Raw genomic sequence first — 18,329 nt, 5'->3', positions numbered from 1 at the left:
CCAGCACCCTCTGTTTCTGAACACTCTTTACAGCTATGCCATTAAATCTTCCTTTCACTTCAGCCAAAATGCATCACTAACGCTATTCTGTTTTAAATTCCATCTACCACATATCTGCACATTCTGCCAGTCTTTCCGTGTTCTGTTGTAGTCAATTGCCATCATTCCTCGCTCTTTGCAACACCGCTCACATTTATTTTGAGAGGGCTAGAATATAAAAAACAGGAATGTAATGCTGAGGCTTTATAAGGCACTGGTCAGATCGCATTTGGAGTATTGTGAGCAGTTTTGGGCCCCATATCTGTGGGTATGTGCTGGTGTGGGAGAGGGTCCAGAGGAGGTTTATGAGAATGATCCCAGGAATGATTGGGTTAACATACGATGAGCATTTGACGGCATTGGGCCTGCACTCACTGGAATTTAGAAGGATGAATTTCTCATTGAAATTTACTTAATAGTGAAAGGCCTGGATAGAGTGAATGTGGAGAGGATGTTTTGACTGGTAGGCGAGTCTAGGACCAGGGTCCATAGCCTCAGAATAGGACGTACCTTTAGAAAGGAGATGAGGAGGAATTTCTTTACTCAGAGGGCGGTGAATCTGTGAAATTCATTGCCAAAGATGGTTGTGGAGGCTGTCAATGGATCATTTAAGGCAGAGATTGACAGATTCTTGATTAGTAAGGGTGTCAGGGGTTATGGAGAATGGGAGTGAGAGGGAAGGATGGATCAGCGGACGAGGGAATTGAATGCAACATCTCCAAGTTTGCGGATGACACGAAGCTGGGGGGCAGTGTTAGCTGTGAGGAGGATGCTAGGAGGCTGCAAGGTGACTTGGATAGGCTGGGTGAGTGGGCAAATGCATGGCAGATGCAGTATAATGTGGATAAATGTGAGGTTATCCACTTTGGTGGCAAAAACAGGAAAGTAGACTATTATCTGAATGGTGGCCGATTAGGAAAAGGGGAGATGCAACGAGTCCTGGATGTCATGGTACACCAGTCATTTGAAAGTAGGCATGCAGGTGCAGCAGGCAGTGAAGAAAGCGAATGGTATGCTAGCATTCATAGCAAAAGGATTTGAGTATAGGAGCAGGGAGGTTCTACTGCAGTTGTACAGGGTCTTGGTGAGACCACACCTGGAGTATTGCGTACAGTTTTGGTCTCCTAATCTGAGGAAAAACATTCTTGCCATAGAGGGAGTACAGAGAAGGTTCACCAGACTGATTCCTGGGATGTCAGGACTTTCATATGAAGAAAGACTGGATAGACTCGGCTTGTACTCGTTAGAATTTAGAAGATTGAGGGGGTATCTTATAGAAACTTACAAAATTCTTAAGGGGTTGGAAAGGCTAGATGCAGGAAGATTGTTCCGATGTTGGGGAAGTCCAGAACAAGGGGTCACAGTTTAAGGATAAGGGGGAAATCTTTTAGGACCGAGATGAGAAAAACATTTTTCACACAAAGAGTGGTGAATCTCTGGAATTCTCTGCCACAGAAGGTAGTTGAGGCCAGTTCATTGGCTATATTTAAGAGGGAGTTAGATGTGGCCCTTGCGGCTAAAGGGATCAGGGGGTACGGAGAGAAGGCAGGTACGGGATACTGAGTTGGATGATCAGCCATGATCATATTGAATGGCGGTGCAGGCTCGAAGGGCTGAATGGCCCACTCCTGCACCTAATTTCTATGTTTCTATGATAGAATGAAGGAGTAGACTTGATGTGCCGAATGGCCTAATTCTGCTCTTAGAACTTATGAACATATGTACATTTGATACTGTCAGGAAATCTTCATTCCAGTACGCAAGCAATTTCTATTTACATCAAGACAACCGGGCGGCGCTGATTTCAAACACCGCGGGGCCTGGGATCTCTCGCCGAGATCGCCAGTGTCGGAGCTCCGACTAGCGCGGCTCGTGGACTTCGGGAGCCGCGGTCTCCGGGGAGGAAGCGGCCGTTCCAGATACTCCAATTCCGCTGAAGAGTGTTCTCCCAACGCCGGAACTCCATCATCCGGCGTGAGGGCCTATAACATCGGGCCGCTGTTGCGGCGACTGAGGAGGCCTCAAATAGGCTCTGACCTCGGATGAACTAAGAGGAGGAGGACTGGACTTTTTAGTGCCTTCCCTCACAGTGGAAAGTGTTGATTCTGCTGTGGGGGGACGTTCATGTTAAATTCTATAGTGTGATGTGTCTTTTTTTATTTTTTTATTTTATATGGATGTATGGTAATCTGATTTCCTCTCTGTAAAGCACTTTGGCTTTAATGTGATTTGATTTAAAAGTGCTGCACTATCCCTGTAAATCTTCAAGAACAACATTTCAGTTTGGCAGTGTGTGCTTAATCTTGGTCTCCTGTCACTGCTTAATGTAAATTAACTATCCTCCATTTACAGGTCAAAATTGACCACGAGTTGCTGCATTGTTCAAACAGTTATGGAGTATGTTGTGCTATTAACTATTAATATAATTTTAATAGGTTAATAACACTTTATTCATATTTATTGAGATACCACATATTGCTCTGAAACAGAGAAGTGCTACACAGCCACAACAGATATATTTCATGTAAATGCGGTGATACAGAAAGTTTTTTACAGTGTCAGGAAAGATTAATACAGTCAACAATGGCATTTTGTATATGACTCACATCATCACACCTTCAAACATAAAGAATTTGACATAAGCAAATTAGAAAATGTATGACATATGAAGGATTTGGCAGTATAAAATGTCAATCGGTGTTTCTATCCAAGTGCAGGTTTCAGGTTGTGTTAATTAACATCCTTTGACATTAATCATCATTATTCAGTTTGTGGAGCAGTGAATGATGCAAGGCTTTCTGTACATTACTCATCTGATTAGCATTTTCTCACAGAATCAATTGAACAAACCTTGGGCAGGTACTACAGCAGGCTTTCAATGCGACCCATCAGGTTAGCAGAGTGGTAATCAAATTCTTTCACTGCTGCCGGTAGAGTCCACCTGTGAGATGACTGCTGTGGGGGTTCTTCAGGTGGTTCCATCCTTTGCTTCACAAACAGATCTTAATCTTCACTACATGCATGTCAATCTCCTGAATTGACAAACAACTGAACAACTGAAATTACTGTTCCATTGCAAATGAATTCATTGATTTCCTTCTTTCTCGATTGGATTTTGAATTTTTTATAATGTTTTGAGGTCACATTTTAGTTTAAAGTTTCGAGATACAGTGCGGAAACAGGTTCTTCGGCCCACTGAGCCCACTCCCGACCAGCGATCCCAGCACATTATCACCATCCTACACACACGCTAGGAACAATTTACATTTATACCAAGCCAATTAACCTATAATCCCGTACTTCTTTGGAGTGAGAGTGTGAATGACCTTACCTATTTCCACATTATATTCCACCAGCCATGTGTTCGCTCATTTACTTGACTAGTCAGTGTATTTTTGAAACCCCAGAGCCCACATTGCCAGTCAGCTCTGTATCATCAGCAAACGTGAATATATTACATTTAATACTCTCATTCAAATCATTAATACAGGCTGCAGCACCAATCAATGTGCACACAATTAGTCATAGCCTCTGAACCCACAAAGACACTAATTCCTCATCTCTTTTCTTTCGGTTAACCAATTCTCAATTCATGCCAATATCTTATTCCAGTAGTATTCACTCCTGTCTTGTTTAATCATATCTATTGGCGCCTTATTAAACTTTACTGTATCTACCCTGCAAGCGACACTCAAAATTCTCTAACAGGAAACTCATCAAATATTATTTCCCTTTCATTAATCCAGGTCACGCTGTCAATCCTATTACCAGCTACCACTTCCTTAACAATATTTCCAATATTATCCCTTTTATTGATGTTAGACATAGTTCCTTTTTATCTTTCCATTTCCTTTCTGATATAGCAGGATTTATACTTGCTATGTTCCGCTCACTAGGGATTATTCTGGAATGAATGGAATTTTAGAAGATGACAACCACTCCATCCACCATCTCCTGACTGCTAACTCACTGGGGTGCAGGTCCCTGGCATTTATAAACTTTCATTCCATTCATTTTTCCAACACAAGGTTTTTAATAGTGCTAATTTTATGGTTCGTTATAGACCTGTTGCTCTCCACTATTTCCAAGATTCCTGTGTCATTTTCAATGAAGTCAGATACAAATATCTGTTTGATTTCTATATGATTTTCTTACTCTTTTCTTACTCTTATAATTTTGCCTTCCACAGACTGTTAGGGACCCACATTAACTTTAGATAGTCTTTAAAGAAAAAGGGTTATGTTTTGAATACATATTTGCCATGGATTTGTTTCTGATATTTCAGCTTTTATCCTGATCTTACATGTATGCCCCAAATGTTATTGACTTTGTAAAAATGAAGAAAAGGCTATTTAGAATGCTTGATGAATTCATTATCCCTGGAAGGTCTATAGATGGTGCCAGACTAAGTTATCGCAATAGGGAGAGCTTTTTTTCTTGCCACTAACCACATACTGTGGTCTGTGGACTATATAAACGTTTTGATCTTGCTGTCTAGTTCTTGTACAAAAAGGTTCATAACAAGGCTCTGGGAAGGATTCAGCGAATTGTCAGTGTCAGTAAGACGTATCCTTCTCCATCTTTAAGCTATATTAAAAAGACAGGTGGAATATTCTACGAAGGCGTGGTACATGACTTAGATACTGTCTGCTGGATACTTGGAGAAAATGCTCCAGATACCATATTCTCCTTGGGCCATGCATTCTGCCAAGAAATTGCAGCCCTTAAGGATGCTGATGCTGTCTCCGTTAGTATGAAATTTGCCAGTGGGGCTATAGTGACGCTGGATGTCAGCCAGCACTGTACACTGAGCAGTGACCAGAGACTGGAGGTTCATGGCTCAGAAGGAACGCTAAAGTTGGAAAATCAGAATGCTTTGGGAATAACTGAACAGGGCACCGCCAGGCCAGTCTGCTCCCACTTGCATAGTGACCGCTACAAAGATGCACACAGAGAGCTGCTGAAACACTTCCTCAAGACTCTGAGTGGGAAGGAACAGCCCTTTATCACGAAGGAGAACTTTCTGTGGACGATTCAGGTTGCTGCAGCCGCAGAACAGTCATGGAGGAATGGGTCGGCAGTGGACCTGCGGAATGAACCACTCGACGGCACTGTTATTAAAACAGAAGTGCCCTGATAAAGACATGCATGGCCCTGTTTAATCACATGTAGCAGTAATGCGCAGAGGGGAAATGTTCTGCATACCATTTGTATTTTGACAGACAGAAAACAGCTTGTAAAGGAATAATTTTATTGAAAGTAGGACTAGAATGGTAGCAAATGTACTAGTCTATTGTGAGGAGAGGGTTGGAGGAGCAAATTAACCCATTGAAGGGTCCACTTCTATGTGCTACTGAGAAGCTGATGCCTCGCCTGTAATTGGCAGACCTTAATGTCGGGACGACAGATGGCACAATGGGCTAAGTGTTCGGCTGGCAACCGGAAGGTAGCCGGTTCGAATCCCGCTTGGAGTGCATACTGTCGTTGTGTCCTTGGGCAAGACACTTCACCCACCTTTGCCTGTGTGTGAATGTGTGTGAATGTGTGTGAGTGATTGGTGGTGGTCGGAGGGGCCGTAGGCGCAGAATGGCAGCCACGCTTCCGTCAGTCTGCCCCAGGGCAGCTGTGGCTACAGAAGTAGCTTACCACCACCGAGTGTGACTGAGGAGTGAATGAATAATGCGATGTAAAGCGCCTTGAGTATTAGAAAGGCGCTATATAAATCCCATCCATTATACTGAGTGACAGCCTCTGTATGGTGCTTAGATTAAAGCATTTTTATGTCAATTAATTTCTTGCACCAATGCGGTATTTTAGACATATCTTCATTTGTATTCTCATGTAATCAACTTTCTAACATTGGATCTCATCCAAAGAAGTTACATTTTTTTAAATTATATAACTATAACCAATCATGCAGTGGATATTTTACAATGGAGAGTCATTGATTTAATCAGATAACATAATGCATAAGACATTGGTCCAATACACTCTGACCTATTGTTGCTTTTCATTCCAATAGAGTACAGCTATTTATATTTCCTAATGCTAATACCAGTTTGTAGGTTGCATTTGGTATTAATTTTGAATGTACTTAATTTGAAACTTCCAACGCTACATTTTATCTCCAGTGATTTTTGTTTTTCGGTTTCATTCTCACCTTCTCATCTTATTTCCCTAAACATTGTGTTGTAAAAGGATTTGTGAAATCACAATTACTTATGAAATATTGCACAAGGGTCGTTCAGGTACTAGTCAGAGAGCCATGAAGATTTTAAGTTTGTTCTTTGTTTGCAAAAAGATTTATAAACTGTGAACCCCAATGCTGCTTGAACACAGCAACAATTACACAAAGTCCAGCCTGTGCTTTAGTACAAAATAATGAATTTGTTCCTTCCTTCCTGAAGCAAAATGTTGTTGTATTATGCGATAGAGCGGGACTGTGTTCTGCAGCATTAAAAAGTTCATTTCAGAAAACCTACTCTTTTAGTATCATAAAAACTATTTTTTGAATTATGTTTATCAGAATTGGCACCCTGGAAATTATTCAACATCTTAGCCCATTAAGGATTTATATTGCTATTTTCTGTAGCTATTTATTTTTCTGGCTTCCTGATAAGTCTTCTATTATGTTTGATTATACATATTTTATAATATTTATACATATTATCATGTTTTTATAAATGTTATGATATTATTTGTTTTTTATCCAGAAAATTGACTTGCTGAATAAACAGTAACAATGTCAACGAACAACATAGCTCAGGCAAGGAAAATGGTGGAACAGTTGCGGATTGAAGCTGGTATTGAAAGAATCAAGGTGAGATTATAAATGTACCCTTTACTCTAGTCACACAAAATATTTACTGCCAACCCAAATGGCACATGTAATTATGAAATTTGATGGAAAGACATTCTTTCAGAACTCTTTATTGTCGTATCCTGTAGCCAGCTGCTTGGTGAAATGCAGAAATTGGCTGAGGATGTAAATCTACAAAATGTTGGCATTCAGGGGGATCTAAAGGTCCTTGGACAGAAAAGATAATGCAAAGATACAGCAAAAAATTGAGGAATGGAATGTTGGCCTTTTTAAAAGAGCTGGAAGATGAGCATAAGAATGTTTTGCAAGGAATTGGTGTGACAAATATGAAGTACTACTTAATTCTGTGATTTATTTAAGGATGCTCAGGAGGCTGTGTAGCAAGAGCTCTCTTGATTTCTTTAGTTTTCAGCATTCAGGTAAAGCCAACGTTTGTTACTCTTCTTTAATTGCCCTTGAGAATGGGGTGGTGAGCTGCTTTCTTGAACCGCTACAATCCATCTGATAGAGGTATTCCTACAGTACTGATAGGCAGTGTTCGAGGATTTAAACCCAAAGGTGAAGGAATGGCAATAAACTTCCATATAAGGCAGTTGTGTGACTTGGAGGGGTACCTGCAAGTGATGCCTTTCCTATGCACCTACTCTCTCATGCAGTAGAGGTCACAGGTTTGTCATAGCAATTTAAATGAGTAACTCAATGCATTTTGTTGTTGCAATATGCCAGTGCTGGAGGAAATTGGTTCCTGGAGTGAAGAGTCAATACCTTTTGACATTTAACAGAATGAGAGGTTGTTTCATTCAAAGAAATAAGAAAGGGTATGACAGAGAATTGAGAACGTTTTCCTCCAGTGGGAGGATAAGGAGTCAGATTAAAACAAGGATGAGGAGGAATTTCTTCTATCAGAGGATTGTGAAATTTTGGATTTCTCTACTCCAGAGAGCTATAAATGCTGATTCATTAAGCTTACTCATGGTCGAATTAGACAAACTCTTGAACTAAAAGGGAATCAAGAGTAATAAATATCATGGCAATTGCGGTGGCCAAATTCGATTGAGCCATGATTTTATTAAGTAGCAAAATAGACTCAAGGGTGCATGCTCTTACATCCACAGAATCCAGATTTTTTGCAGAACTTCAGAAAGATAAAATGTAGCAACAGATTAATCTTTAAATGCAATTGAATAATTGTGATTAGTAAAAGACAGATTTCAAGGTAAAATGATTTCCAAATAATTACTTGCACTGAACAGGTATCTAAGTTACTTTGTTTATATGCTTGAAGAAATATTCTCAGTGTGGTCTCATTATTATTCCTGATTTCCTTTTCACTTTACATGCAAAAAGTAAATTAGCAATTCATATTTTACTGAGTTTGATTCCTTTAAACAAATTATTAATAACAGTTACTGTAAATGCACGAAATTGAGGATGAAGAAGAGTGTGTAAATGCAAAATAAAAATATTTCAGTTGGTGGAAATCAGAAATAAAAACAGAATATGTGGGATGCTCAACAGTTCCATCTCCATTGTGGAGAGAGCACAAAATATAATTTGTTAAAGTCTCTTGAAGACTGTTATAATATATCTATACATTTATAAAGACTGCGCTGTAATATATTTATAATGTGTGATAAAGCTGCAGCAAACTGCACCCTGGCATTTTTATCACACTGTTGCACATGCTTTAAGTAGAAATGGCCTTGTAACAACTCGTCATTGACATTTTTCCTGCACAGCATCCAACGTTATCAGAATTCACTCTAATCTCCCATTTGCGTTGCATGCCTTCTGATCAAAAATGTACATATGTACATTTGGACATTTATAAATCAATTGAGTGATATAAAATTCTAATCTGCAATATTGTAGAACAATTGTGAGATGTTGCATTTTGGGAGGTTGAATGTACGGGGAGAGTAGAGAGTTAATGGCAAGACCCTTAACAGCATTGATGTGTAGTCAGATCTTGGGGTTCAAGTTGACAGCTCACTTAAGGTGGCAACACAAGTCGATAAGGTGGTAAATAATTCGTATGGTATGTTTTTTCATTCATTTCTAGGGGCATTGAATATAAGAGTCAGGAAATCATCATGCAGATCCATAAGACTTTGAGTCGGCTGCATTTAGAGTAGTGCATGCAATTCTGGTCGCGCCATTACAGGAAGGATGTGGAGGTTTTGAATACGGTGCAGAGGAGGTTTACCAAAATGCTGCCTGGATTAGAAGGTTTCAGTTACAATGAAAGGTTTGATAAACTTAGATCGTTTTCTCTGGAGCATCGGAGGTTGAGGGGAGACTTGATAGCAATATATAAAATTATGAGAGGCAGAGATAGGATAGATAGTCAGAACCTGTTTCCCAGGTTGGAAATGTTCAACGTTAAAGGGCATTGCTATAATGTGAGAGGGGGAAAGTTTAATGAAGATGTGCGCGGGGCAAGTTTTTTGCACAGAGAGTGGTGGGGGCCTGATATGCATTGCTTTGGATGGTGGTGGAGACAGATATGATAGTGGTGTTAAAAGGATTTCAGATAGGCACTTAAAGTGCAAGGAATAGAGAAATATAGATCATGTACAGGTAGATGGGATCAGTTTAACTTGTCATCATTTTTGGCACAAACATTGTATGCCGAAAGGCCTGTTCTCATGCTGTACTGTTCTATGTTCTATGTAGAATATTATCCCTTTTGCATTCATATTTACTGCCCGTCATAGCCATAGATGTAATAAAAAATCCACACCTCGATCAACAGGACAGTATATATCAGTCTACATATCTAAATATTCATTATGCTTTGTGCTGTTGTCCATACAGATAAATCATGAACTGTGCAGCAATTGTAGACATATGATGTAACATCAGGTAGATAGATGTACATTAGTGACTTGTTTTCACTCCAATTATGTAGGTTATGAGGTAATAGGTGAGGCTTATGTGGGTCCTGCAGACTGTGACACAGGTGAACAGAAGATGTGTGATCGAGTGGTAGAGTGGATAGTTTAGGTGGTACTCTCCTCCTTCTGTCATTAACAATGCCAAGTGAGTGCGCCTGATGAATAGACTCAAGGTTTTCAATGCTATCCCCATTCTGTTAGGGATTTCCACAAGGGATAATATGCTCTTTCAAGCAGCCTTGACTCTGCACAGAGCTGGTGATAAAGAAGTTATGTCCGAGAAGAGAAGTGTTTTGCTTCGAACATTGAGCTAGAATGCTCCACGCCATCTTTAGAAAAATTGCAAATATTAAATACCTGTGCATTTGCAAATAACCTAAGTTATAAAACAGATGCCATTGTGCTTTTTGGATTTAAGTTTACCGTGCTTTTGTAAAACCTATTCAACCAAAGATCTTATAAAATGTCGTTGACACTGGAATGCACGATCTTTATCCACAAGTCTGAGAGCTGTGGCAGATGAAATATGATCTGGTTGAGAGTGTGCAGAGTTTTCTTAATCCGGCCTGTTTTGAATCATCTTGTACCTACTCATAACTGAGGGTTCGCAGGAAAGAGTTTGGGCAGAGCACCACCTGGATAAGTGAATCCACCTGAGTTCCCATCTATTAGTCTAAACGGATGGAAGATCAGGTGGGTTCCACTACAGAACTCATGTCCATTATGTAGAGTTCCAAACATAATCCAGTACATGCAGAAAGACAAATGGACACACTGCCTTTTATTTTCATAGATTTATTTGACAAGCTGCAATAGTTAATAAGGAATTGCTGTCTTAAGAAGGTCTCAACCCGAAATGTCACCTATTCCTTTTCTCCAGAGATGCTGTCTGACCCAAAGGTCTGACCTGCCAAGTTACTCCAGCTTTTTGTGTCTATCTAAGGAATTGCAAACACTGATTGTCACAAATTGTTTTTAAGTGAAATTTCTCTCTCCGCCCACAAATGGCATGAACATTTTCCTTCCCAATGCCATCCTGATTTACTGTGCCACAGATACCCTCCAGTCCTCCTTCTCTTGTTTAGTTTTCCATTGTTTATAATGAGCTTTGACAGTCCATTTTAATGTCCATGCCAGATATGAATTTTACTCCGATGAGAGTGCAGGGAAAGTTTTCTGACTGAGATATGGTAACATAGTAACCAGGGAAACAAGCCCTAGAACACTCTTCATATACGTTACCATAGATTTAGTTGTTTTTGTTCCTAATCATTTGTCAAACTTATTTTTTAGACTTAGTTAATCACTAAAAATATATAATTTATGGTTTACTATGACGTGAGAGCTTCTTCATCTCTGTGTGTTTTAGAAAGGAATTTTGCCAGATATAAAATGTGAAATATTTTCATTTATCAGTGCATATGCTGAGAAAATATTAATCCCCATCTATTCACCCCCCCCCCCCCCCCCCCCCCCACCTCCAGTTGCAGTTAAACTAATGGACAGAGTGGAGGTCAATGTCATGAAGGATGTTACACCATGGCACTTCTTGCTCCTATTCGTGCCTGTTTTGAGACAATTTATTCACACATTTTTCATTTTCAGTATTTTGTAGAAGATATCCTTCTCCTGCACTGACATACATACTTAAAATGTCACTTTTGTGACTGATTGTGGGAAATTTCATGTTACTTTGAGCAATTTTGTTATTTACCTCAGAAATTGTGAATCATTTGGCACGCTGTTTCTTTGATCTTTTCCACAAGTTCATTCCCTACCAGTATTGTGATCCTCCAATCTCCTTGCAGTATAAAATAACGTATTCATCACTTTAAGTTGGTTTACACTGCATTCGTACATGGAATAAGACATTCAATGGAGAGTGAAGCTGCCTTCTCTGTGGGCAGGTCTTACAAGGGATCCTCACATGTGTGCTGTTTATTAGAAGTGTTCATGTCTGTTTTGCCAGAGCTGCTGCAAAGAGCTAAGATACAAGATGCATTTATTTGTCACATGTACCAATTGGTACAGTGAAATGTGTGGTCGCCATACAGCCATACAAATAAATAAGAGAGCACAGTACACAATAGGTTTTATTTAACACAGACATCCCCACACAGCGGGATCAAATTCCCACTGTGAGGGAAGGCTCCAAAAATTCAGTCGTGTTGTCCTCCCGTGGTCGGGGGGGCTCCCAAACCCCCCGCTCTCGCCGCTCCGGGCGGCCCGATGTTCAGGGGTGATGGAAGTCCGACGTCAGGACTGGAGGTCCTCCTCAGCGGCTTGGACATCTGAGTCGGGCACCTCCTACCGGAGTCCGTGGCTCCAGAAGTCCGCAGGCCGTGCTGGGCGGAGATGCAACGCTGGCGGCCCTTGGAAAAGGGCCCCAGGACTCCGCGATGTTGTTCAGCGCTGGCCACGTGGAAGCTCTCCAAACCACAGCTCAGCGATGTTGGAGCAGCGGCCCAACCCTCCGGAGCTCCAAACGGCGATCCAGGTAGGCATCGCCCGCTCCGCGGTGACTCCAGCACTGCGCCGCCGCTGTTGAAGCTTTGGTCCGGTCCCCGGCAGGAAAGGCCGCGCCAATCCAGGTTGTAGGCCGCGAGGAGGGGGGCGTCCCCGCCAGGAAGCGATTGGGAAACAGTTTCCCCTTTACCCTACCCTCCTTCCCCCACATAGAAAAGTTAAAGATTCCCCAAAACAAACTTTAAAACTGACAAAAAATAAAAAAAAGATTTAAAAACAAACGGACTGTAGGTAGAGGCTGCCTTCAATGCGGTGCCCCCAGTGATTATTGTATTCACCTATTATTTCCAGGTTTTCCAACCTGCTAAGCTGAACGGACTTGATGATGCCCTCAATATTTATCTTGCTATTTAAAGGTATATTTTAACTCTCAGGTTGGATGGATTCTGGAGTTGGTTGCACAAAATGTGGTCAAAATAGATTGGCAAAAACGTTCCCAGGATTCAGCTGCTCCTTGCCGAATGTCATCATTTGGATTGTAAGAGTCCACAGGAAAATTGCATTCTATGGTATTGGTGGAGAAAAGCAGCTGGCATCTCAAAGATATCTGTGTGAGGTGCTTGAGAAGTGGATATCAAGTGTTTAGTTCCCCGTAACTAAAGTTAGCCTCATAAGTAGTTTAATGACCTCAATAGATCAAGAGAAGTGAGCTAGAAGGACTTTCAATAGTCAAGAGTGTTTAATTATCATATGTACGGATACAGAACAATTAACGCAATAACACACAAATAAATATACAATGGTCATTAATATAATAAATTAGTAACCAGTAATCCGAGGTAACCATACCATAACAGTGCTCGAAATTAGCGGTTGCCCGGTTGCCAATGGCAACCTACAGTCCCGCCGGGCAACCTAAAAGCCATGCCTTTTTGCCCGGCTTGGCAAGCACCCGGGAGTCCTGTCGTTTAATTCTGAGGGGACCCCCCTCTCTATCTTTCTCTCTCTCTCTGTCACTCTCCGTCTCCGCCCGCTATCCGTGTCCATGTCTCGGGTCTCCGCCCGCTCCTCGTCCGCCGGCCGGCCGCATTACACATGCGCACAACCACGGCCAGCACCAAAGATCCTATAGCGAGGATCTTTGGCTAGCACATCATCGGCCGTGGTTGTACGCATGTGCCGCCCTGCACATGCACACTGCCACTGCAACCGGTCCTCGTCGGCCACTTTCTCCCTCCCTTTGCATGGTGGGAGATCTGGCTGCCATTGCTGTCCACTCGCCGCGACCGCTGAAAACCAACGCAGACTCACTTGCTGGAGCTGGAGTAACTCCCACATCTTCCCATCTCCCCCTATGTCTACCTTCCGCAAAGACCGCTCCCTCCGCAACTCCCTTGTCAATTCTTCCCTTCCCTCCCGTACCACCCCCTCCCTGGGCACTTTCCGTTGCAACCGCAAGAAATGCAACACCTGTCCCTTCACCTCCCCCCTCGACTCCATTCAAGGACCCAAGCAGTCGTTCCAGGTGCGACAAAGGTTCACCTGTATCTCCTCCAACCTCATCTACTGCATCCGCTGCTCTAGATGTCAGCTGATTTACATCGGGGAGACTAGCGGAGGTTGGGCGATCGTTTCGTCGAACACCACCCCTCAGTCCGCAATAACCTACCTGAACTCCCGGTGGCTCAGCACTTCAACTCCCCCTCCCATTCCCAATCCGACCTCTCTGTCCTGGGTCTCCTCCATTGCCAGAGTGAGCAACACCGGAAATTGGAGGAACAGCACCTCATATTCCGCCTGGGTTGCTTGCGTCCGGATGGCAAGAACGTTGAATTCTTCCAGTTTTGCTAGCCCTTGCTGTCTCCTCCCCTTCCTTCACCCTCGAGCTGTCTCCTCCCACCCCCCCCACCCTCGGGCTCCTCCTCCTCCCTTTTTCCTTCCTTCTCCCCCCCACCCCCCATCAGTCAGAAAAGGGTTTCGGCCCGAAACGTCGCCTATTTCCTTCGCTCCATAGATGCTGCTGCACCCGCTGAGTTTCTCCAGCATTTTTGTGTGCCTTCTTGCTTCTTGGTTTCCTGGTCCTCCAAAAAAAAATCGAAATGGAATTTAAACAGAATTTAAACACCACCACCAAACTCTGAAAAATAACAGCCTATTGCATTTTATCTGTTTATTTATTGTGTATATATGATATATAGACACACTGACCGTTTATCTCCTGTTCTGTATTATGTTTACATATTCTGTTGTGCTGCAGCAAGCAAGAATTTCATTGTCCTATCTGGGACACATGACAATAAAACTCTCTTGACTCTTGACTTGGACTGAAACAAAAAAGGGTCTTGGGGGGAAAAAAGAGCGACCTTAAATTTAATTGCTTCTGGTTGGGTACCTATGGTAGGGTGAAGACTATTCCATGCTTTAATTGTGCGGCGGAACTACATGGAGCAGCCAGCATCTCTGGATAGAAGAAATTGGGTGATGTTTCGGGTAGAGACCCTTCTATAGATTTCCTCTGGTTTTAGTGTAATTTAAAGATACAGCGTGGAAACAGGCCCTTCGGCCCACCGAGTCCATGCTGACTACCGATCACCCGCACACTGGTTCTATCCCACACATTAGCGACGTGAGTCAAGAGTGTTTTATTCTCTCATGTCCCAATGAAATCCTTACTTGCAGCAGCACAACATAATATGTAAATATAGTACTCTGTAAACAATGTTATAAACAAGAAAACAAAGTGTATATTTATATATGAATATATAACTATATACACACACACACAATTTCCCTCCTGGGATTAATAAAGTTCTATCATATAGTACCGTGTATGTAGGAAAGAACTGATCGGCACGGACTAGAGGGGTCGAGATGGCCTGTTTCCGTGCTGTAATTGTTATATGGTTAACTGCAGATGCTAGTTTAAACTGAAGATAGACACAAAAAGCTGGAATAACTCAACAGGTCAGACAGAATCTCTGGACAAAAGGAAAATATTACGTTTTGGGTCTGAACAAGGTTCCTGCACACCTTTGGAATGTGGAAGGAAACGAGAGCACCCGGAGAAAACCAATGCGATCAAAGGGAAAAGGAGCAAACTCCATACACAGCACCCATATTCAGGAAAAATTCCAGGTCTCTGGCAATTTTAGGCAGCAACGTTATGGCCAATGTACTGTCCCATAGTCTTGAACTGAATTAAAACATACAGTAGCTGTAAAGGGGGACAAAGCATCACTTAGAGATTTAAGACTGAAAATGGATAGTTTTTTTTTTTTTAGTAACCAAAGTTATCAATGCATATTTTTTTGTGTATTGGAAAATAAAATATAGTAACACAGCTGGTGGACTTGCTGCCTCATACGCCAGGGATCTGTGTTCGATCCTGTCCTCGGGCACTGTCTGTGTTGAATTTGCACATTCTCCCTGCAAGCGTGTAGGTTTCCTCCCACATCCCAAAGATGCATTGGCTTTGTAGGTTAACTTCTCTGTAAAATTGCCCCTAATGTGTAGGGAGTGGGTGAGAAAAGTGGGATAACAGAACTTGTGTGAATGGGGAGGCAAAAATGCTGGAGAAACTCAACGGGTGAGGCAGCATCTATGGAGCGAAGGAAATAGGCGATGTTTTGGGTCGAGACCCTTCTTCAAGCTGATGTGAGGGTGGAGGGGGTGGGAAGAAGAAAGGAAGAGGCAGAGACAGTGGGCTGAGGGAGAGCTGGGAAGCGGAGGAGAAAGCAGGGACTACCTGAAATTGGAGGTCAATTTTCATACCGCTGGGGTGTAAACTGCCCAATAATATGTGAATGCTTCATTGACCATAATTCTGACTGGTAACTACGCACTTCATCCGAGCACATGATCGAACGTGTCATGCAAGCCGTCTTAAATGACCACCTAAACTGTCATTTGGCAACCTAAAAAGCTGCCTAGGTTGCTCGGCTGGCAACAGGGAAAAAAAGTTAAGCGAGAGCCCTGCCATAATATTGCAAAACCAAAGTGCACTTCGTTTCAATAACAAATCATAGATGCTGTGGTAGGGGTGTGTAGTGCTCAAGAGCCTGATGGTTGCTGGAAAGAAATGATTTCGATGAGAATGGATAAGGCACAATTAGTAAGTGTGCACAGGACATTAAAAAAGGTGGTGTTATATATAGTGCCCTCCATAATGTTTGGGACAAAGACCCATCATTTATTTATTTGCCTCTGTACTCCACAATTTGAGATTTGTAATAGAAAAAATCACATGTGGTTAAAGTGCACATTGTCGGATTTTATTAAAGGCCATTTTTATACATTTTGGTTTCACCATGTAGACATTACAGCTGTGTTTATACATAGTCACCCCATTACAGGACACCATAATGTTTGGGACACATGGCTTCACAGGCGTTTGTAATTCCTCAGGTATGTTTAATTGCCTCCATAATGCAGGTATAAGCGAGCTCTCAGTGCCTAGTCTTTCCTCCAGTCTTTCCATCACCTCTGGAAACTTTTATTGCTGTTTATCAACATGAGGACCAAAGTTGTGCCAATGAAAGTCAAAGAAGCCATTATGAGACTAAGAAACAAGAATAAAACTCTTAGAGTCATCAGCCAAACCTTGGCTTGGTACTAAGTGGATGAGGATGATGGTGAGATGTAACCTTTGTGCTTGGAATCATGTAACCAGCAATATATTGAAATGGGATTGGGGCTGGGACATTCATTGCTTGTTAGACAGATTAACAATTTGAATGTAAATGTTGGAGATATGATTGGAAAAACTCACAGATGACTTTAAAATTGTTTTTAACAGTAAAAGTAATGTTGGGGTGTGGAACAATATTGACTAATTGGCAAGATGGACAGGGCAATGGCAGATAGAATTTTATTCTGACATGTGTGAAGTGCTGTAGCTTGGGGGGATTAGTAAGGATAGGACAGTGGGGAATATTGAGGAACAAAAGGCCCATAGTATGAAAATCCCAAGAATCCCTGCAGGTGGCAACACAGGTAGACTATGCAGTTCAGAAGGCATAACTGAGCAGTTAAATGTGGATATCAACAGCTGACATCTATGTTTAAGCAAATTTTCATTGATAAAGACATTCATCATAATTTTGCAAATCACCTGGCAGGAATTTGACATGCTTTTTATCTACAGTGTGTTGTAGAAGTTGCAGAAGGATTTATCTTTTGATTAACTTTCATGTAGAAAAAATTGGGTAGGGAAGGCAATGAAAATGCCTGACCACAATTTTTCATTAACTGTTTCAAGCATTTTTCTGCTTAGTCGGTTCTTTCCGGTAACCTAAGGCTACATGGCAAGTGGACAGCCTTCTTTACCTGATTGGTTGCTTTTGGCTTTCAAGTTTCTTGCTACTTCCATTAATTTTACAACAAATAAATTAAAGTGTTTGAAAAGAATAGGAAAAAAAAACTTGCATTGCTTTTACAGCCATTTGATCTGTAGGGTTGCTGAAAACTGTGTCTCGGAAATTAGCCCTTCATTTATAGAAGGTAGACAAAAGAGCTGGAGAAATTCAGCAGGTGAGGCAGCATCTATGGAGCAAAGGAATAGGCGACTTTTTCTAAGGGTCGAGAACCTTCTTCAGACTGATGTCGGGGAGGGGGGCAGGAAAAAGAAAGGATGAGACGGTGACAGTAGGCTGTGGGAGAGCTGGGAAGGGATGGGGAAGGAGGGAGAAAGCAAGGACTACCTGCAATTGGAGAAGTCAATGCTCATACTGCTGGGGTGTAAACTACCTAAGCGAAATATGAGGTGCTGTTCCTCCAATTTGCGGTGGGGGTCACTCTGGCCATGGAGGAGGCCCAGGACAGAAAGCTCGGATTCGGAATGGGAGGGGGAATTGAAGTGCTGAGCCACCGGGAGATCAGGTTGAGCGGAGGTGTTGATCGAAGCGATCGCCAAGCCTGCACTTGTTGTTGAACCATTGGTCATCTTCATTTATAGAAGATCACCAAGGGTTCAAATTGTAATACAGACTGAGAGGGTTTATTTGCTGATAACAACGTGCAGGGTAGGCAGACAAGGTTTTATTTTCTCTCTCTTTAAAGAGGTACATAAATTGCTTTTGATTTCCAGAATATTATAAGTTTGCACAACA

General features: G+C 41.9%; 1 protein-coding gene across 3 annotated transcripts in view; it reads left to right on the top strand.

Annotated features, from left to right (window-relative positions):
* Window positions 1–18,329, top strand: part of LOC116970985 (guanine nucleotide-binding protein G(I)/G(S)/G(O) subunit gamma-7) — a 263,738-nt gene that overhangs the window by 230,236 nt on the left and 15,173 nt on the right. For all 3 annotated transcript variants that reach the window (XM_033017739.1, XM_033017738.1, XM_033017741.1), the window contains one exon: window positions 6,753–6,859. In XM_033017739.1, the coding sequence (XP_032873630.1) occupies window positions 6,782–6,859 (78 nt within the window). In that variant the 5' untranslated portion in view covers window positions 6,753–6,781. The remainder of the gene's footprint in view (window positions 1–6,752; window positions 6,860–18,329) is intronic.

The sequence above is a fragment of the Amblyraja radiata genome, chromosome 3 (assembly GCF_010909765.2).
Source record: "Amblyraja radiata isolate CabotCenter1 chromosome 3, sAmbRad1.1.pri, whole genome shotgun sequence".
NCBI classification, from domain to species: Eukaryota; Metazoa; Chordata; class Chondrichthyes; order Rajiformes; family Rajidae; genus Amblyraja; species Amblyraja radiata.
Note: the sequence above shows the minus strand (reverse complement) of the source record. Positions and strands in the feature narration are given on the sequence as shown.